Consider the following 23,167-nt stretch of genomic DNA (forward strand, 5'->3'; position numbering starts at 1 on the left):
AAGGTTAGGTTCTTTTTATGACAGAATATTTTGTGAAAGTCCAGTTTTACGATGAAATAATTCAGGAAAACCCCGTTTGAACTGTAAAATAATTTGTGATGACTGTTAGCGCACCGAAATTTCTGCTAAACATTCTCACGATGGTGCAAAATTTATCTGGAAACTAAACTTGCTAAATATGAAATAAATTTCGATGCAAAATCAAACTTCCTTTTTATTAATTGTATTAAAAAATGCATACATTTGTGACGATAATTTTTCTTAGTAATTAACGCCGAAAGTTAGTTCAGTTTCTTTATTAAAAAAAATGAATATCATAATGCGGTGATTTAAAGATTATGATACTTATAAATCTTACCCTCGATTATATTACTTTATTATAATGTATTTCTGGCATCATTACATCTTTTTTACAAACTATAAAAATTTATCTATGTTGCTGATGCCATTAATGAGGAAAGTATCATATTGCAAATGTTGTTAAAAATCAGATATCATCCTTCAGTCCCATATAGCAGAATGTGCTAAGGGCGGCGCACACTTTCTGCAAAACATGAAGGGAAAAAAATCTTAAATAAAATTTGGAATAAAAATTTTTTTTTAAAAAATGTAAAAAAAGAAATTGTTCCTTAGAAATATGTTTTAAAATTTTTTTTTACCCGACGTTTATTTCGCCATGTGATACCAACGTGACGTCATAGATCGTAATGTCAGTAAGGGAGTACCTGAATAAACGTGAAAGGATGTGAAAAACTAAAAACTCAAAATGCTCATGGACTAATTTAGAAATGTCTGCTAGTGAGAAAGTAGTTTGCTTTGTTTTGAAATGCAAAACGAAAACGCAAATTATTTTTAAAAAATTTGAAGTTGCATTATCGATGTTTTCATTGCTATTAACCTGTCGTGCATTGTTCAATAAATGACATTAAGTTTATTAAGTTCGAATAAATGATTATTGTTGGAGATTAATTCGGATACGATGTCCGCAAAAATACCGAGAATTAATGACGATCCTCATCCTAATATTGACGCTAGTATCGACGCAATGAAAATAACGTCGATATTACTTATATTTTGCGATCTCATATGTTTTGCCTGTTTGTTTTGTGTTGAATACAATTTTCTGTACCTAATTTTATTATTATTTGTAATCATCACTATTAAATCTAATTACATTTGTAATTGGATACAACGTTAACAGTAAATTATATATGTATATATGTACATTGTCCTCAAGCGATGATACTATTTTAATAAATTTTTTCGAACAATTTTGTAAGCTTGCTCCGAGATAAAATACACGTATAATCCGCAGAATATTTTCACTCATTTAAATGCTTGTTCCTAGACATGGTCAAACATTCTGAGATGGGACCCTTCAATATATTTTAAAATTGGCGCCGGCAAAAATTCTTCTTTTGAAACACAGAGTCGTTGTCCTTAATTTATGATTTTAAAAATACAACTCTTTAAAATACATTTTTTTAAATACAGAAACAAGGCCTTATTTTCACATAAACGGTAAAAAAAGATCAGAAAAAGTTTTATATTATGTTTTTTAAAAATTGTCAAATCAATAATTCAATGTGTTTTTAAATAGTTTAATTTATTAGTATTTCTCTTTTTTAAGGGGAAGGAAGTTACTTTTATAAATTTAAGGAATGTGTACATTTATTTATTTTTATTATTTCTTATTTATTGCTTATTACGCTATGCCGTGCTTACAAAAAAAAGCTCAGGCATTTTGAATTTTTGAGATTGGCAGGTCTGACATATTCCAACAAATTATTTAACAAAACTTTATTGATTTACAAATTATTAATCATGGTAAATTCTATAGGTTATTTTTTACATTTATGCCAGTATAAGATTTTCAAGATTTCATTTTTTTTCGAGATCGTGTCACTTCTACGCGGTGAAGAGCGAATCTAATCACTCAATGTAGTTTTCTCCCTCCGTTGACCTGCTTTCTATGGATGAATATCGAACATATTACACCGCCAGCGCCATCTAGTGAGCGGGAACGGATTTAAAATTCTTAAAAATTTTGTTTTATGTATTTGCATTTTGAGCTATTGTAATTGTGTATAATTTTCCTTTTTAGAATATGAAAATACGTTGACAGACGATTTTGGGGTTGAAGCAGCCTCAAACAATGCAGTGTCCGGAGTGACCCATTGGCCAATATCGAATTATCCATGAAAATGAACTTGATGGTGGAAGGTTCGTTTTGTTTTTTTCTTATCACCTTCCATCAAACATTCGGAAAAAAAAACATTTTAATACAATTAAGGCATAATTTTAAATGTTAATAAATTGATATTGCTTTCTATTAATATGTTAATTCTTCTTTGCTATATTCTTCAAATTTGTTTACTTCTGTCCTTTTATTGGGACCTTTTTTTAATGGAATAAAACTGTGGAGTTCTCATTTTTTTCTATCTGTGAATTCTACCATTTTTTCCTACTAAAATTTCTGCTGAATATTTGTGTTTTCTGAAATGATTGTGTCTCTAACAAATAAGTCGGTAAGTGTAGCGGTGCCTTATTTTCGCCACTCTTGTTACATTACTATGCATAATAATTTTGTTTATTAAAATTTATTAAATAATTATATATATATATTATTTTGTTTAGTATTTGAAGTAGCGTTGTTTTAATAGTAGTTAAATTATTTTATATTTTAGATTAATAGAATTTTTTTTTAATATTTCGAAAATAGATTTTATTTTGTACCGTTTGTAAAAGAGATATTTTACGTATTACATATTATTGCCGAATATTTTTTATTTTTTGCAGCTGAAATATCCTGAATTATTGCCGTGCACTGCTATCTCGTTGTAATTAAAAGTTTTCCAATTGTTATATCGTTGCAGTTGTCAGATTGTTTTATCGATGCAGTTAGCAATCAAACCTAATTTCTTAAAGCTTTACAAAATACTCAATTGTCTGTGCAAAGTTGACTATTCCAAATTTTTGTGACAGGTCATGTTTTTTGGAATTTGAAAAAAAATCAAATCATAATTTTAACTGAAATTGCCGTTGAATCGGTTGCTTTATTTATTATCGTCATCGCCTTCCTATTTTTGTGAATATGTGAAAATAAAGCTCTTGTATTTGGAGAAAAAAAACCCACAAGAAACCTGTTTTTAAGGAGCTTAAAATAATGAATTACAGACGTATTCGGCGTCGTTTTTTAAATGAATTCTGAGAAAAAAACCATTTTTAAAATGGAAAATAAGAGTCCGTTTAATCGACGAAAATTTTGCGAAAAATTCGTTAACGGACCCAAATTTCTCCTGAAACAAAAAGGAAAGAATGATGCTAAATTGTATGGAAAAAAAATTTTTTGAGAATATATGGAGTTAATTAGAAGTTAATCACTGTTAAAAAAAATACAAATTTTATGTAAATAATCAAATTTTTAGAGTAAAATATAAAACAATCGTAAATGTAAAACAAATTTATATGTAAAACAAATGATTAAAATAAAATAATCTCTTGATAAGGTCAATACAGCTACAAGTATAAAGATATTTATTTTTTTTATTTGCGCTATATATATATATATATATATATATATATCGAATAGTTGTACAAATACATATTTCCTCCCCATCCAATTTGTCCTCCTTAGAAGCTGAAAGTGAAATAAAAAAAAGAGAATTTTACGGTAAAAGTGTGTCATTTGGTTCTTTTATTTTCCTTGTGAAGTATGTCAGAGAAGCGCTCCTGATCATTCTCGACCTTGCTTAATGTCACGTAACGGTGAGAATTCCGAGATGTCACATTTCCCTCACTTTTTCAAATAATTCCTTTTGCCTTTATGAGGTTGTTAACGCATGTTTTCTTTTAATTAATTGAAAGTTATTTTAGTTGAAAATTCTTTGACTATATCAGAGTAACAATTGTATGTCATTTTATAACGAATACATTCTGCATACAGATATAACGTACTCATAACGCGTTCGTGCAAAATATTAAAATATCAAATTCGTTTTAATTATGTAACGAAAAAAAACATGAAAAATATTCTCTTAATATATTTATTTCTTGTTAATATAATTATGTTTTTATTTTATTGAAGATGAAATTTTTTTTTTTTCGGGCGTAAGTTTTAGTTTGAATAGTTTCGTCATGACATTCTTAAATTTTAACTAACAATTAATAATTCTATTCGAAATTTATTTTATAACTAGCTTTGAACACGCGACCCAATTCTGAATTTACTAAAAAAAAAGACTATCAATGTTCAACTTCGTAGTCTTGTTATTTTGAACCCAACCCCGTAGACAATAGAACTCCACGGAGCCGTGGTAGCTTAGGGGATCGAGCGTTCGCTTTCCAATGAGATGAACCCGGTTCGAATCCCAGTGATGGCTGGTTAGTCGATACGAATTCCGCACTCGGCCCTCTACGACCACAGTGCTGACGTAAAATATCCACAGTGGTAGACGGATTATGGGTTAGAGTCCCCTTGTCATCAGGCTAACAGTGACAGGTTTTTGTGGTTTCCCTCCCATGTAACGCAAATGCGGGTTAGTTCCATCAAAAAAATCGTCCACGAAAGATCCAGGAGTTCCCTTGTCTTCTAGACTGGGTTTCTAGACTTCAACATTACAAGGCTACGGAGCTGAACATTAGTAGTCGAAAACCCAAAATTAGGTCCTCTGTTCCAAAGACGGTTATAAAATAAAATAAAAACTGGAACTCCACGATCAAGCATTTGAACAAACTAACTTCTATAATGGAACTAACCCACATTTGCGTTACATTGAAAGGACAACCTCGGAAACCTCCCACGTTTAGCCCGACGGGAAAGGAATTTTAACCTGTTATCCGTCTACCACTGAGGATATTTTACGTCAGCACTATGGTCAGGGCGAGCAGGTAGCAAATCCGTATCAACCAGCCTGCGCTGGCATTTCGAACCTGGGTCACCTCATTTAGAGGCGAATGCTCTATCCCCTGAGCCACCGTGCCTTCAATGCTAAATATAGGCGCATGTTGCATTACTTTTTTTCTAACTGATCTGAAACTTTATAACACAATGTAATTGAACTTCATTTGTGTAGTATTAAAAAACCCTCCCCTCCCTCAAGTCTTGATCTAAGTTACTTTTTGTAGTATACGGAGCGAATAGTAATATCACAAAGTGATAATAATATTAATGTTAATAATAATAATTAATATTAATAATAATTAATACTGAAGACTAATTCTATTTATTTTTTGTTATTTTTCAGAAGTCGTTGGTCGGCTGTTAAATAAAGGCGGCGGAGTGGCTTCCATATCCAGTTATGCAGGGCGGTCGCCCTGGGTGTCCGAGAGTCTTCACCGCCCCATACCATCTCCACCCCAAATTGCAGACACCAAAACCATCAAACTCTTCTTCCATGGGGGTAAGGGCCTCCATCAAGACTCTCAAAATGGTGGTGCTCTGGCGGGTCAAACGAGCCCGCCCGCCCTCAGTCCTAATCTTCCTAGTATCAAGATGGAGCCCCGGCTCCCAAGCCCCTGCATGACGAACGGAAACAGAGACTCAGAAATGCAGTTCTCCCCCACCAAGAGGGCAAAACAGGAGGATGGCTCCTGGCTACCTTCTCCATCCCCTATGTCCATAGACTCTATATCACCTCCCCCCCTCCTCAATGGACATTCGTCCAACAGTCACAACGGCCTATCACCCACGTCCAGTTATGATGCCTACTGTTCTTCTAAAGGTAAGTCCATAGCCCATATATCGATTAAATATAGTCAGGAATTCTGATGATATAATCTCATTTTTCTGGTTTATTATTCGCCAGGTTTTGTCAATGTTTCCCTTTCTACCCCGCATCAACATTAATTTTATACCATTGTATAATTTACTTTATTGTTGTCGGGGGTTTCAAAAAAATTGCATTAAGGGAGGCGATTACAAAATACCCTTCACAATCTAAAACTCATAAATAAGAAGATACAGCATATTTTACATTGACGTGCATATGTCTGTTATAAGCGTTCACAAACATAACAAGGCTTTGTCGAATTATCATTTTTTCTCGCTTCTTAAATCGTTAACTCTTATTTTTGAGGCATATTTCTCCGATTTAAGAACATGACAACATTAGTTGAGAATATTTTTCGCGTTTTTACAAGCATTCTTTTTGGAACAAAACTATGTTTACGAAACAAAAGCTACATTACATGATTTTATTTATTTTTTATGTATGATTTTTAGAAGAAAATTTGCGAATCAATTTCCTTACAAGGGGATCTTTCATTTCCACAAAATGAACTAAATAACAAGAAAAAACAAAAGAATTTCTGACCTAGAATAAGTAAAATCACAATTCCTGGCAAATGATGTAAATTGATGTTTATCATGAATTATAAAAATTTTTTTGACAGCACATCATTCTTAATAGAATCCATATAAGATGGTACGATGTAACGATAATTTGAACCCCAATATCGTGCGAATAACGATGTAACGATATTTTGAACCCCAATATCTTCCGAATAACGATGTAACGATATTTTGAACCCCAATATCGTCCGAAGTACGATGTAACGATATTTTGAACAACAATATCGTCCGAAGTACGATGTAACGATAATTTGAACCCCAATATCGTCCGAACTACGATGTAACGATATTTTGAACCCCAATGTCGTCCGAACTACGATGCAACGATATTTTGAACCCCAATATCGACCGAAGTACGATGTAACGATATTTTGAACCCCAATATCGTCCGAGTTTCCTTCTTCCTTTATAAAGTGTTAGGTTTTTAGTGCTGTGTCCGTCCCAGCGTTGTCGTATATCGAAGTTTAATTATATAACGGTTCAAGATCTGTCCTATCGTAAAGTACTAGTCACGTTTCTCTTCAAATCTGCTTTCAAGCGTTATCATTGGGTGAAATTTCAATATATTTCTGTTCAAGGTCTACCATATCATGCATTTTACATTCATGTTCTGAAGAAGATAAAAAAAAAATACGCGTTCTTATTTGCTATTAGTATATTACAGTGAAAATAAGTAAATTAAAATCTATTCCAAATATTTGTGTGAAACTCTTAATTTAGAGAACTCATTTTGACGATACAACCTCATGTTTCAATCAGAGTGCACTGGTTAAATTAAAAACAAAAATTTATTTCACAAAAAAAAACAAGCATCTCAAACAAACCTGAAATTAAATGCAAACTTAAACAAAAAAAAAAAAATGATTGTTTATTTATTTAAGACAGCTTTATCATTCATAATTGGTAAATTTGTTTTTACACATAATTGTATCAGTTGGGATCATTTTGGCAAATCTTATTCATAGATCTGTCTTTTCATGGCGCCAACAGAAGTGGCATTTCCGTGCCAAGAAAATGACACTGACTAAAAATGAAATCATATGCGAAAAATCATGTATACCTATGATAGCAATTTTGAAGCCAATGGAGGTAACCTCCTAGAACGACCATTTTACTGTGGAATGAAGAGTGGTCGCTCATGAGAGGTATCACTGTATTTAGTTTACAGCAGATTTGCTACTCGCTGTAAATCTTTAACTACCGAGAAATATAGTTATTCCAAAGTTGAACGCCATTTTTCTTTGATAATATTTGAAAATCGACATCAGTATGTATTCGTTACTTATCAGTAAATATCCTCTAATTGATGTAAAAACATTTGCTAGCTATTTTGTAGTGAACATAAATTGAGAAAGTGGCAATCTAAATTTAATGAAAAAGAAATTTAAATAAAATGGAACAAATAAGGAAGTTTGCATAGGATAAAAGATGTTCTTTACTCGTTTTTCTAACGAAACGTTCAATTTTTGTTGTTTCTTTTCCATTAAAAATCTGTAAATGTCTTGCAAAACAGAGGTTGAACACCCTTGTAGCAATGTACGAGACATGTATGAGGCAATGTATGAGACATTTTATATAATCCCGCTTATTTCGTTCATTTGTGCCGTCATAAACATTTTGTAATAATTTTAATGATACCAAAATTGTGCAATCTCTCTCTCTCCTTGAACTTAAGTGTCAAGGTAAACTGATATCTAACCACTGCGATCAGTAGATCGAACTGAAAGGTCAAATGTTGTGGTCAGTGAACGGTATTGCATGTAATCATCGTTTTTTGTATTTCTTTTTATGATTGTTCCACTGATGTTTGCATCGTTTTCGAGTAACATTTCATTCTTTTCCCCACATTTTATTTAAAATTCTTTTTTTTAAATATATTATTTTGTCATAGCATTTTATAAATTTTTTTAAAGCTTAACCCAGTAAAATAAAAAAATCAAAGGTTTGAGTGTCTTACACTTCGTGTAAAGCTATGATTATTAACAATGTGTACCTTCTTGTCCTAAAGAATTACCTAAAAGAATTCCGCATCCGGCTTGCACCGACCACAGTGCTGACATAAAAATATTTTCTGTGCTGGTAGACGGATCTTTGGTTAAAGTACCCTTGCCGTCAGGCTATCCGTTGGAGGTTTTCATGGTTTTCCTCCCCATGCAACGCAAATGTGGGTTAGTTCCATCAAGAAGTCCTCCCCGAAGGCCAAATTTCTCCCAATATTTCATCCGGGAGTTCCTGTGTCTTCTGGATTGGGTTCGAAATTACAAGCGTACGGAGTTGAACATAAGTAGTCGTAAACCCAAAAAATTGGGTCGGCTGTTCGGCGTCGGTTATAAATATGAATATCATTACAGAGTAGGCATTGAAAGATTGTTTTATATTTGTAAACTGATCTTCAACTTTTTATCGTGTTTAAGCAATATCTTTTGATTTCTATAAGGGATGGATCATTTTTTTATAAAAATGCTGACCCTTAATAACCTTTCAGAGACAGCAATTAGTAGGACTAATTGTCTGATGATAATTCCTACATCTATGACGTAATGTCACTTTTGGTTGATTTTTTCAGACTTAGCAAATATATCGTTCCAATTAAAAAGCAAAATTATTTTGAATCAAAAATAATATTAATAAACCTCCCGCCTTTCAAAATAAAGCAACGACCCAATTAGAGCAACAAATTTGACTTAAATAACATTTTTAATAAAGCGTCTAACAATTGGTGTTTAATTCTCGTTTCTGTGAAAGATTAAGAATTTAATTGAAAAAACAGTTACTTCAAAAGATTTTAATTCCAAAAAAAATGTCGAGCTTATGAAACATAAATTATTGCTGATATTCAAAGTAAATTACCGCACTGGAGCAGTTTTTCAATACGCGAACAAGTAATCCGCGTTCTGAAAGCGGTTGTCCTTGTAAGCGCCAATTAGTGAAATTTTTCGCATGTCATTAGTGAAGAAGATGTAATGAGGCGATTAACCGAGTGCGGCAACCTTAATTTTAATCGTAATCGTTTTTTATTGGCTTTTATCAATTCAAGGACAACAACCACTCGAGGCAATTGACTCAAACTAAAATCATTTTGATATCAAATTATTTCGCAGAAGGAAACTGTTTAAGTTCTGTAATAATTTAAAACGGACGATTCGGACGCCTTTTTATCGCAGAAGAAATAAGATTGCCCAATTTCGAGTTTTATTTTAAGGAAAAAGTAATGTGATCTCGCTGATTGTATCGTTTTTTGGTTCGAAATGTTCACGAGTTTATTGTACTCGCAACGATTTGAAAATTTTTCATCTTGACCATTTTTTGTCAAGCAATCGTTATATATATCTATATATATATTATCATCGCAAATTCAGAGACTTCAAGACTTTTTTTTTAAGACTTTTTCTTAGAAATGAAGAGTTTTTAACTTTTTACAAATTTATATTCCTCGGGGCTCAAGTTTTAAATGGCAAGAAATGCGATTTTTACCCAGCTTAAAAAAATTAAATTCATAAATACGATGTTAATTTAGATAATTATTAATTTAGATGTGTCCCTCAGTTTATGGCTATTGCATTACATAAATTAAAATCCAAACGATTTGCTAAAGAATAAAGAATAGAAGTGTGATTTTAATTAAATTTATTTTTATTTAGATTTTTTTAATAACTAATTTTGTAAAAAATTTATTTAACCAGTTGTGATTTGTTTTCAAGAATATTGGACAATATTTACTTTTAGTTCCTTTTTTTTTCTTCTCCTTTTTCCCTTTATTTCAATATGGAATATCAGAAAAAAAATAGTTCAAACATTTTTTCCCCCCGAGAAATTCGCATAATTATCTTCTGAATCTATCCTTTTCCCAAATGCATTGAAACAAAAATTAAAGCTTCTATACCTAAAGCTTCTATATAAATACTTACATTTTTATCATAAAAAGTAATTATAATAATGAAGAAACGCGAAAAATAAAAGAGTGATTTTTTTCGTTCAATCCCTTGCGTAGTTTCGACTTTCTCCGATAGATGGCGGTAGCAATATCATCCTTGAGACCTCTGGAATGACAGTAATGAAATAGGGTGAAAGTGTTTTCCTTGCAATGCTCAGCGGTCGCGAGGGAAAATCTAATTTCCGTTGCCGAAGCCTCATCTATGAAACTGTGGGGAATTTCATCACAGAATGAGTGCGAACTGCGATTTCATTAACCTTCGCTTTTGCCGTATTATTGCTGTTTCTTTATCTAACTATACTGAATATCAATGATTAAGGGATTAGTCCAGGGATTTAGTAGATGATCAGATCTTGTTTTTGATTAGTTGAAAGTTTTTTTTTTTCCCCTCGAGTTCCCTGACATATATGTTTTATTGCTACTTTTTCGGGATTAACTCGTACAAAAGGCTTTAGATTCGAATTTATTACGATTTAGTTTTTATTTTTATTTAATATCCTAGAAGCAAGTAGTATTTACAATTGCTATTAATTCTTACAATTAAAACTTAACAATATTTTTTGCAATATGAAACAATATGAAATTGTCTTAACAATATGAAATTGTCTTTATTTTTGAGTGTCTAAAAACTAGAAACAGTTGATATAATTAATTTCGTTTCGTTTACGATTCTAAAAAATTAAAGACAGTTATAAAGACAGAACTACATTAAAGTCGGAAAAAAATTATTAGAAAAAAATAGCTTTTTGAACGTATTATTGATTTTGATATTTCAACTTCAGTAGTTTTGTATCAGTAGTATCACTAACATAAGTTATTATTTAATTAAACTAAATAAATTTTTTTGAAAGTAAGATTTAGACAATTTTAAACTAAGATATATTTGCTATTGTTAATATTTCTTTAACTAATAAAATAATTAAATATTTAATAATATATTTTGGCAGTGATTATAAATATGTGATTATTCTTTAGAAATAGTTATAATTAATAAATCAGAAATAATCAAAATTAAATAAATAGCCTTATGCTTTTGTAACTATTTTTTGAAAATCTTGTTTTTTGATTTAATGGTTATTTATTTTGAAAATTATTTGAATTACAAAAATAATTTAAAAATGCATTTGTAACCATTATTGATGAATTTCAGGCGTCTAAAAACCGTAATTGAGTATTTGGAAATAATTTATTAAAAAGTTATTAATTTTTTTATGAAATTAATAAACATAATTTATTTATTTTTTTAAATAAAAAAATTATTATGGCTGCTGAACCGAGCTAAATCCGCTAAGGTCCCTACTTGGAAATTATTTATTAAATGTTTTTTTATGAAATTAATAAGCTTAATTAATTTTTTTTAAATAAAAAAAATAATAAAACTGTTGAACCTAGCTAAATCCGAAAGGTTATTTACATATTTCGCATGTTTAGTCTACTTCATATTCCTATAAAACAGAGAAAGTCTTATTTTTATGAAATTCTTTTCTTCGTTTTATTTTTTTCCTTTTTTTTTTTAAAGAATGTTTACTTTTTGCATACTCATTAGTTATTTTTTCGCCAAGAATTTGAATCACGAATTCGCCTTGCGAAATTGAAGGGGGTTAAAATTACAGGCATTCTGAGCCAAATAATTGCGAATCCTAATCCAGCGGATGCATTCGTGATGGCGTTCTTTCCCAAAACCTCCCATCTTACCTCCAAACATGGCATCTTTTATCCTTTTAAATCACATTAAACATAACTCTATCCTCAATCTCTCCCTCCCTCCCCCCTACCTCTGCGCTACAGCCCAAACCATCTCAATTTACTATTTATTTCAGTTCTTTAATGTAGCGAAATAATGATGGAGTCTGACGAGTTCAAGGCCAAAACAAAGTTCAATCCATTGCCGCCAAACCAGTTTTGAATCACATCGTTCTTTTTTTTTTCTTTCTCATTATTTATTATCCCCTTTCAATTTCTTCCCTCCCTTTTATACATCTTCTTAGTTTAAAAAAAATATATTAAAAAAAAAAGTTTTTATTATTCCTAATAACAGCAGCTATGCTCCACCTGCCTCTCTTTTGATATTGAATTTTTTTTGTTAGCCCTTTACCTACGTAACTTCATTCTTTAGAAACAATATGGCGCCGGTTTTGAAGTAAAGTTTCGTCTGCGAATGGAAAAAGAACTGAAGTGAATCGAATGTGTTTATTTTCCTTTTTTTTTATATTATGATGTAATGAAAAGTACCTAGATTTATAAGTTTTTTTTTCTTTTAAGAAATCTTTATTTTTAAAAGAATTTAAAGTTATGGTTATGTAAAAAAATATTAAAAATTAATGTCTCAGTGAAAAATTGTTCGATAATGATTTCGGTTGATTAATGTTCACTTTATCGTTTGATCAGTTTTGCAAACTATTTTTTTTTTTAATATTTATTTTTATTTTCCTTCGTCAGTATGCATTTCCAGGTATTTGAGACAATGCATTCGTATAATTTTGGATCAAGTTCAGAGGACAAATGAACTTACGAAAATCAGGACAAACCTTATGTTGGCTGATTTTCTGCGTTAGTGAAAGTAACCCACTTTTATTTAAAAGGAAAACCTTTTAAGATTAGTTCGTCGCATTTTTACAAAAATCAAACTTATTAGATGTTTTTTTTTTTTTTTTTTTTTTAAATAAGACCAGTTTTTGTGTGTGTGCGCGGAAAACTTTCCATAACTAGTCCAACAACCAAGGAACTGTAAACTTTCAGAATAATATTTAATTTGCTTAGAATATAGAATAGGGTGTAACACTCAGAAGACAACGGAACTTCTAGAGGTTCCGTTGTTTTCTGAGTGTGTAAAATCAAACCTCGGTATTTTATCGAATCAACGTCTTTTCTTCATTTTATATTATAATAGAATGATATCGTTAAAGTGAATTCTGCTTAGTCGTTGTATTATTCTATTGATAACTTAGCCAAATTAATTGTTATAACCTATTTCCAAGATTTTTATACCTAATTTATGAATTTCGTAGAATTTTTCAGAATTTCGAGCACTCATAATTATTACATAAATATTTTATTGATCATCTAATCTACATTTTAACGAACATTAATTTAATCGCTGATGTTTAATTTTCTCTCTAATATTATAAACAAATAGTCAAAAGGATACTTTTTACATGAAAGGAAAGTTTTTTAATGGTTAATCTTTGTATTTGAGTTCTTTAGAAATAAAAATAAGTATAATTTTCATTTCTATTTGAAGAAAGAAGAAAAAACTATACTATTTATTTTTTCTTTTAGAAAAACGTTTAGGATTTTTAAAAAATGTTTCGATTTTTAACCCTTGTTCCTCTATCGTAATTTAATTAAAATTATATTCATGTACGAATTTCTTAGACTTATTTACTTTAAAAATGGGAAAATTTCACCAACGACTTTACCTTTCTTAAAAAATTAATCCCTATTTGTTCCGCCAGGCGTTGTCATGGCAACCACGCGCAGTAACACACTGAACTTTTTTTTTTTTTTCTTCTCAGTGTTCTAACAAGATAAACCTACCCACTTTTTCCTTTTGTCGGTGTATGTAATTAGTTTTTTGGGGTGTCGAATCTAAACCTTAATTAGGTAAAAACCTAGTCTAATAAAAAACCAGCCGATCAGCACTTTGTATCTACTTTTTTCATCTTTTATAACTTGTTGGCATTAAGTGCCTGATAAAAAGTAGGATAAAGTAAAATTCTGCTTTTATTTTTGTGGTAGTTTGCATAATTACGGTCGGCTTTTTATGCTCTTAGAAACTTCAATGTCATTTCTCTTTCTTGACCTTTTCAACCAAGTGATTTAATTGTAAGCTTATAGCGGCTTTGAAAATAATAATAATTTTTTTTAATGATTTTTCACGTAATATAAAGGAAATTTTATTAAAAAAAAAAGCTATGGTTTTTAGCTCTCATACTTTTATACATGTTTTAGGAGCATAATCACGATTTATAGAGCAATTCAAATTCGTTTCTCAAAAACTATTGAATCGATTTCATTCAATTTTAAATTTTATCTTTAAAATTACATAGTTTAAAATGAGTTAAGAAATTTATAATAGAAAATTCAAATTTTTCGACAATACGGGAAAATCCAATCATTACATCAGAAGCTTTTAAGGTGTTTTACTATTTTTTTTCTAGGTACATCTGTTCTACATCAAAAACCTCCGTTTATATTTTTTAAAAATTAATGAAACAGTATGTTTCAATAGCATATTCACAATTTATAATTCTAAAAAAAAGCATATTCGCGTATGCATCGGAATAGATTATAGAGGATTATATTTTGTTTAAACTCTTCAACTTTTTCAATTTGTATAGGGAACACAATAAAAGCCTACTATTCAGGGCCTGCGCTAACTATATATCAAATTATTAGGCCGTAAATTAGCCAAATATCAAAAACATTCGCCGATTTTCGGAAGTCGTAACAATTTTTTATGATCAATTTTCTTCCTCTTAGAAAACTTTTTACGGTAGCTTCTTTTTTTCAGACTTATATTATTTGGACCCAATTCAAATTGGTTATGCGGCGCATCTACCAAAAATTACTGTAAGCTAATAAAAAAATATTGATTTGTTTAGAAAAATTCATTGTGACGTAATTTTAAGAATCGAGTTAAATATATATTTTTCTTTCCAGTGGAAAATATCATTCGCCAATACTTTCGCCAAAACACAATTTTATTCGCCAAATTTACGATTTTATCGCATTTACCGAGGTAGCCCTGTATAATTACCGTAAAAGTACTCATAGCTCTGAATTCGATACCACAATTAAGGCTTATAGCATTTTAACTAAAGCATTTTTTTAAGCCTAAATAGGCTTAAAAAAAATTTTATGCAAATCTAAAATTTTGTTCCTTCAAATTCTAACTCTATTTCTATAGAAAAAAACAAAATCAGAAAATGAAATTCATTACTTCAGTTAAACCGTTTACTAGAAAAATAGGACGTGTTTATAGGAAATTTACTAAAAAAAATGGAATTTAATAAACTTTTTCACTAGAAAAATGACTTACGTCTCGTTCATGAGTCATGGATAATGGTTGCTTTACGAACTACATAATTAAAAAAAAAAAATGTTCCCTTAAACTTGTGTATCTTTTAATTCTTCTTCCTCTTCACAAAGTTTTCTTGAAAAGCGCTGACAAGTCTTTCTGGCCATATACTCCCACATAAATTCGAAAATTTACCCTTGACACCAACTGTGGGTGTAGTAATAGGTTGAGGATGATTTTGGCTTGATATAGAAGGCGGGTATCAAGGGTTGACGGATGGAAAAAAAGAAAAAAAGGAGCATAAAAAAGAAGAGGGCTGTCGCGCAACTAAGGAAACAAAGCTGTCTGCACAGCTGTTTAGTTGGAACTGATAGAAACACTTTTTTTTTTCTATTCCTTTTACTAGGAATATTATATCCCAGCATTCCCAGGATTTTAAACGCTTCGAATCCAGAGACACGATACCATCTTCAAGAAATATTTTCACTGATTTTTTTTCCTCCCTTTTATATATTTCTTTTGCCACATCTGACGCTATTTCGTTGAACATTCGTAAAATATGAGATATTCAGGTGTGTGTGGGAAAACCATTGCGCAAGAATTCCTATTTTACTATCGCATCTTCGAGGTTTTTAAGTCGTGTAAGTTAGGATCGGTCGTTGTTCTTACGACGAAATCGGCTGCAACAAGAATATATATATGAAAGTTTAAGTTAAGCGCTAGTTTAAAAACAAAATGAAGCGTTAATTATTTGTTTTAAACGCGCTACTCATTTTTGAATTAAGTAGCATTTCATTTGACTTTACTTGGAGTTTTTAGGAGTAGCGTTCGTTACTTTCAAGAGGCAAATAATGAACCTGCTTCGTTACGTTTCTTGGAACGAACTCGTTTTCTTGGGAGACTTTCTGCAGGAAAGTTAGCATTGCAGGAAGGAGAAACCCATGCAATCCTCCCAAGGTTAACCTTATAGCAGGCGGATTCTAACCCATGTTTCGTCTACGACTGGGGATAATTTACGCATTCGCTGTGGTCAGCTGTGCATGAATCAACTAGCGATCGCCGGAATTTGAACCTTGATCTCATAGATCGGAAGCTCAGGATCCCCTATCCCTTCACTAATAAACTATACAGTTATCTATAGCTATGTTTATGTAAAACTTCTGATTTTCTTACTTTTCATATGTATTATTCACTGATTCTTACTCTCTGTTTTCTTACGTTTCATATGAATTATTTACTGATTCTTAGTTTCTGATTTTCTTACGTTTCATATGATTATTTACTGATTCTTAGCCCTTGATTTTCTAACGTTTCATATGAATTATTTAGTGACTTTTAGTCTCTGATTTTTTTACGGTTCATATAAATTATTTAATGATTCTTAGTCTCTGATTTTCTTACTTTTCATATGAATTATTTATTGATTCTTAGTCTCTGATTTTTTTTACGTTTCATATGAATTATTTAATGAGTCTTGTTCTCTGATTTTCTAACGTTTCATATGAACTATTTACTGATTCTTAGTCTATAGCGCGATTGAAATAGGTGATTTTAAGTTATATACTTTGATAATTTTTATTTTGGAAAAAATTATATCTCGCTAGTTCGAACACAACCTAATACATTTTCTGATTTGGCATTTTAATTTGGGATTACTATAGTAACGAAAAAGATAGATGGCCTTACCCTTCATTTGGGCATTGCAATTGTTTGCTTAAGCAAAGCAAGATTTGTGGAGAAAAAATTGGTCTTTCACTTTATTGACATTATAAAGTAAAAAGTGATTATAATGTAGCTAAGAAGCTGGTCCATGAACAGAAATAATATACCAAACGGGCAGACTCTAAATTATGATTTATCAACGTTATTTCCCATTATATGTTTCTAAAGCCCCCACATACATAATTTTATTTATGCTTTGCATTTATTTGGTTTATATCAACATGACTAAAATGAAGAAAAAGATAAATAAATCGTTCCATATAATTTATTTGTTGAGAAATTATTGATATGGTAAAGCAAGAAATCAACATAATTATTCACAAGACAATAATTGTTTACATCGAAAGAACTTAAATCACGCCTCATTTATAGTTAGTTAAGAAAACGAATATTCCCTTCTCCCCGTAGGCGAAAAAATAAGACGAACTATTTTATAATGAAGGTCAGCAGACGACTTGTGATTTGCATAATTAGTAAGTAATTATGCGACTGTGACTTTTTTTCTTAATGTGTTTTGTTTTGTGTTTGGAGGACTTTGAATATATATTACGCAACTAAACTAATTCATCATTGATCGAAAACTTGGAAATGGTTTTTACTTATTAGTGAATGTTGCAGAAGTCTCAATAATTCACTGTTAATATTTGCATATTCTGCATTCTTACCCTTTTTTATAATTAATTTATCTGTATCAATATTTATTCATCAGTAAATATTTAAAAAAAAAAAATACTATCATAGAATTTTTAAAAAAAATTCTCTTTTGTTCTGAAGTTTAACATTTTGGTTTCAAATTTAATATATAGAGGGCGCTGCTTAAGGAGAAACAAAACTTAACATAATAGTCATGAATAACTGATAAAAACTCTCAACAGAAATAATTGGCAGAACCCTTGTCTTATGAGTTGGGTTTAAAATTCAAGAATGCAGGGAGGAGTGTAATTATTTCTAACCCACTTGAATGGATAGTTTATGAACGATAATAAAATTGTGGTGTAACTACCACTATAAATATTAAATACCGTTTCACTAGTATATAAGACATGTTATCTTGATTCTCTCTAGAGGTACCTTTTGATAGATGATGGTTGGCATAGTCGATAATTAATTCCCTTCAAAATAAAATGAAGTTTTTTATGTTGTTATTTTTATTGCTCGGTATGTAAATGTTCGAAAATTCCACTTGTCAATTAAACCCTTTGATTTAGACCATCGACAGGTGTAGTATGAGTTGCAACGGGACCTTGAGGGTGGACACTGACCCCGCTTTAATGAAGATGAAACCCCGCATTTCTACTGACACAAACACGTGATCGCCTGCGAAACATGCAGGTTTGGTCTATCGCTCGTGGCTACAGATGAAGAAAACGAAGAAATAATGTTAATAAATCTAATTTTTTTTTATTATGCTGTGTACCCCAACCCTTATCTAGTTTACTCTGGAACGCTTAAATCTTTTTCATAACCGGTATCAAGGTGTTAGGAGCAAAAAGAATGGAATTAAAAAAGAAAATGGGGGGAAAAAAGATCGTTTTTCTTGGTGGTTAGACAGAATTTCTCAAGTGTCTGTAACTCTTTTTCCCTGTTCGATTCGCACCATGACCCTTTTTGGATTTTTGATTAACGCTTAAAAAAAAAAAAAAAATTGATCCTGTTACTTCAACCCCTGCCTTTTTTTCATAAAACCGTCTGTCATCGTATTTCAAGCCTGTTTCTTAACACTAACAGCAAGCCGGTAGGGGAGTATGAGTTGCGTAAAATTACCTTTTTTTCTGAAAACGATCCTATTTGTGACTGAAAACGATAACTGCGCGAACTCTTTAGAACGTTTTGAAATGTTTTTTGACATGAAATTCAATTTTCGGAATTGAATATTCAGCTCATATTTAACAACCCGCGAAGATATCTGTGAAGGAAACGTGGAAATATTTGCTAGATTTTCTTATGCATTATTTTTACATTCTGCACTGATGCCTCCATCACAATTTCTGCCGTCTTTAGTTTTATTATTTATTTTTAATGAGGGTTGGGAATTTTTTATTTTGAAGGTTTTCATTATTTTTACGTGTTAAAGCGATCTACCAAACTACATACAAAAATGGCACCTCAGTACCAGGATTGGCGTTAGAACATTTATTGTTTGTCAAAAGAGTACAACAATATTTATTGTTGTACTATGGTACAATAATTCCATGAGAAAAATAACTTAAAACGCTTTATCCAAATGTAAGCTTTCTTAAGATGTTCCATTTCCTCATCTTCTTAGATTTGAGTTTACATTTTTAAATTGCGTTTACTTGATGTCCCCCCCCCCTCGTATTTAATAAACTTTCGATGATAGAGTATTTTTCAATAGCACTATACATTTCAGAAAAATCGTAAATCTAAGAATCCTAAAATCTAAAAATGAAAAAAAAAAATCTAATCCTCCCAATCTAATACAGCACTATACATAGTGCTGTATTAGATTGGGAGGAATTGTGCTTGATAATTTTTTGAACTTAAAAAAGATTTTTTTCCACATATGTTAAGCAATAAAATTACGCGGTTTGTGGTTTTTTAGTAATTCATTTAAAACCACATATTTGTCTTTTTTTAGATTTTATCAAAATTTAATAATTTGTTTCAGTTTAAACAAAAAAAAGCTAATTTTTATAAATGCTGAAAAAAAAAACATTTTAACATAAATTACGCAGAAACAAAACTATTTATCAAAAATATAAAAACAGACACATGCATCATACTAAATTAACCATCAATAAATTGCTGAATGCAGAATTGTGTTGGTATAATCTTATCAGCAAAAATAAATGTTGAATATAAAATACCATCACGTTTTATACCTCAGATTGTGATTTGGATCACGGCTATGTATTTTACATGTTTAACAGCATTTCCAAACAGGGTAACTATCCACCATTAGTTAGTTTGTGAAAATTTAATTAAAAAGGATTAAAAAATATATTTTAAGTCTTCACCCCTTCGACGGTTGAGTTCGGCCTGAAGGTAAAAGGCCTCTTTCTTAATCATATTCCATTTCTGCAAAATGAATCACATAACAGGAGAAAAGTATTTAATGTAACCATGTAGAAACATATTATGGAATAAAGTACTTTTTAAAGGTGATAATTTTAATGAACAAAGTTAATTATATTTTAACAGCTTGAAATGTAATTAACTTTTTTTTTTCGCTGCCAAAAGCTCCGCTGCTATTCGATTATTACTTTAACTCTATTTAGCGCTCGTCTTGTAAATTCAAGAAAACATGATTCTTTTATTAACATTGATTTACTCTTAAATCCAAGCGAACTTCAGATGATTAAGAAAATGCACTGCGAAGGAGCCACGGTATCCTAGGCAACTTCCAAACAACATGCAAGGCGGGAGGATTTAATGCGCAGGGCGCATTGCCAAATGACCCTAATTCCACCTTCAGTTAGCGGATTGCAAGTTTATACACACTGTCCTTCACCCCTCGTTGTTAATTTTTGATATCCCTATGGTTTCCACTTTATATATCATCTGCTCCCCCCACTTACGGTAATCCCCACAATACTCTTTTCCTCCCCCACCCCCATTTTCATTCCTTCAAATAATTTCCGGGTGGGGTCGAAAGTTCAAAGATCGTTATGATTATTGGATTGTACTTTCGAAATAACATTCGAAAAGTTAATATCAGTGGGCGGAGAAAAAAATTTTTTTTAGAAATTTCTCGTGACAATTTCTGGATTAATTTACGATTGAATTTTCCTTTTTTGTGAAATAACTACACGTGAATTAATCATAATTACTTCTTGTCTTAAAATTTCCCAGAGTTAATTAGTCAATAGGGGTTGCTTTGGCCCTCTTTTCGGCCTATCGATTTTATGACTTTCGACTAATCTTTTTGCCAATTTTAAGGATTCTACTTTAAAGATTAATTAATTATTGTAAAACTTTGTTTTACCTTAACCTTATATTGACGCGTATAAAAGATTTCTTAAACATTTTTATTAACAACCAATTAAGAAATGAAAAATGAATAAAACATAGGGGCTTGATGTTCCCCGCGGTAACTTAACGCAACTATGAGAATCCATTATTTGGCTCACGTTAGTAATGGAATGCAGGAGGTTAAAATAATTCTTCATCTGCTCAGAATATTTATTAGTCATGAACCATTTTTTAAATATTTCTGGAAGTTAGATATTCAGTCGAAGTAAAAACCAAACACGTCCTCATATTTATCATTTGAGGTCTTCAAGCCTAATTTCGTGAGAAGTTATTCATTCATTAGTTTTATTTGATACGATTAAAATACAAACAGTAAAAACATAAACCGACAAAAAAATTTTTTGAAAGCGAGAATAAGTTTTTCTGCCAGCTTTTATCCTCAATAAGTTCCTACGATAGTTTTTTTTTAGTCACGTTATTTTATTTATTTTTTCAGAAAAACTTTCAGGAAAATAAAAATACACGATTCACTCAGGGAGCGGAGGAAAAAAAAATTTGATTCATTGGCATTTAATTTTCGCTTCTAAACGGGATCTCATTTTCGGTGAGCAACACAAACATTTTTTGAACTGTTGCCAAAAAAACTAAACTAACTTAAGATTCTTTTTTGAGACACAACCAGATGCCATGCTAGTTTAAACGTAAAATTTATGACAGATCTGTATCATTTTATCAATTGTCTTCTTTTATTTATGCTTCTTTTTATAAAGCGGAATTCTTTGTCTTTTATGCATAAAAATAAATGTCCCTATTTTGTTTTCTTATCTATTTTAAATGAAAATACTTTCATTATCGAATAAACTTTTTCTGGCTAATTCCGAAATCCTAATAATTTTCCTTTTTACAGTTTTCTTCTTTGAATAAAATGGTTTGGTTTTTAATTTATTTTCCGTAGGCATATTAAAATTGTAGGCAAGTGTTAAATTGTTGAAAATCGTAGATAGAAATAAATTATGCATTACACTTTTCATAGTAATTTCTCTAGAGTTTTCATAAAGTATTCTTATTTAATTCTTTAGATCTTATAAGAAAAATCCATGGAGACAATTTTTTTTTCTTTTCTCAATCGGAGCATGTGGCTTTGTGCCCATTTTTTTCCTTCTGGCAGTTCCTGTCAAATGTTTAGTGTCATTTATTTCATGAATCTTCTGGAGCAAATTTATTTTTTGTTTCGGCACATTACCGCTAATTTCTCTCTTCGTTGTCAATTTCTATCCTCCATGACAGTTAATCCATTGCTATGGTGACAACTTATTCTGTTCTAATGTTAGCATCCAAAAGTTTTTTCTTAAGAAAAATGTCTCTTTTATTGTTTAAAAACTTTTAAATAATTGCACGTGTTCTGTATAAGGGAAAAAATTTTGATTCTTGTAATTTTGACCGTTTTCATATGTTTACATGCGTTCAGGGATCAGAAAAACTACATTATTTTTGTAGTTTACTGCAACCTTGTTGTAAATGTAGTTAACTAAAACTACTTTTTTTAAAAATGTAGTCCGTGTAGTACTGTCCGCAATATTTGTTCTATCCGATTTGATATGAATTTATTCGTCGATTTTATAATATTTTAATATCTGCTGAGGATAGGTAAGGAGGAACATCAGTGTTCGGAGTGTCGGTTAAAAGCATACTGGGCAGTGGCACTTGACATTAAGAAGACCTTGATGTAGGGCATACCGGGTAGTGGCACTGAACCTTAAAAAAACATCAGTATAGGGTATGCCGAGCAAATGTATATAGGGGAGGAGCACTTAGCCAGACCTAGTGTATATTTCGGACATTTACCAAAGCAACTATGTGATTATCAACTTTCACCAGAGGAAGTCAACAACCACCTATTTCGGTCATTTACAGTAACATATGTACAATTTAGGAAATCGTAGTCAACATACAAGTAAAGAAGATAATTTAAATAGCTTTATTTTTTGTTTACTTTTTTTTCTTACACAATATTTTTTCTTCATTTTTTAATATTATATAGGACTCCTCGTCTTCGCTGAATTTTTAAATTCTTAATTGACCATTATATTTAAAACGCTGCCTGTTTATTGCGATTAGATATTTATTTCATCTGTTATCAAATTATAGTTATCATGAAAGATTTCTGAAAGTTATAAAACTTTTCTCTTTTTTCTAAGTTATAAAA

General features: G+C 30.8%; 1 protein-coding gene across 3 annotated transcripts in view; it reads left to right on the forward strand.

Moving 5' to 3' along the window:
- The window catches only part of LOC107454045 (ecdysone receptor), a 320,420-nt gene that overhangs the window by 225,325 nt on the left and 71,928 nt on the right, over positions 1 to 23,167 (forward strand). For 2 of the 3 annotated variants that reach the window (XM_071181001.1, XM_016071093.4), the window contains 2 exons: positions 2,105 to 2,223; positions 5,247 to 5,723. In XM_071181001.1, coding sequence (XP_071037102.1) covers positions 2,199 to 2,223; positions 5,247 to 5,723 — 502 coding nt within the window. In that variant the 5' untranslated portion in view covers positions 2,105 to 2,198. The remainder of the gene's footprint in view (positions 1 to 2,104; positions 2,224 to 5,246; positions 5,724 to 23,167) is intronic. The other variant, XM_071181002.1, reaches the window with a different exon arrangement.

This window comes from Parasteatoda tepidariorum, chromosome 5 (genome assembly GCF_043381705.1).
Source record: "Parasteatoda tepidariorum isolate YZ-2023 chromosome 5, CAS_Ptep_4.0, whole genome shotgun sequence".
In the NCBI taxonomy this organism is placed as follows: domain Eukaryota; kingdom Metazoa; phylum Arthropoda; class Arachnida; order Araneae; family Theridiidae; genus Parasteatoda; species Parasteatoda tepidariorum.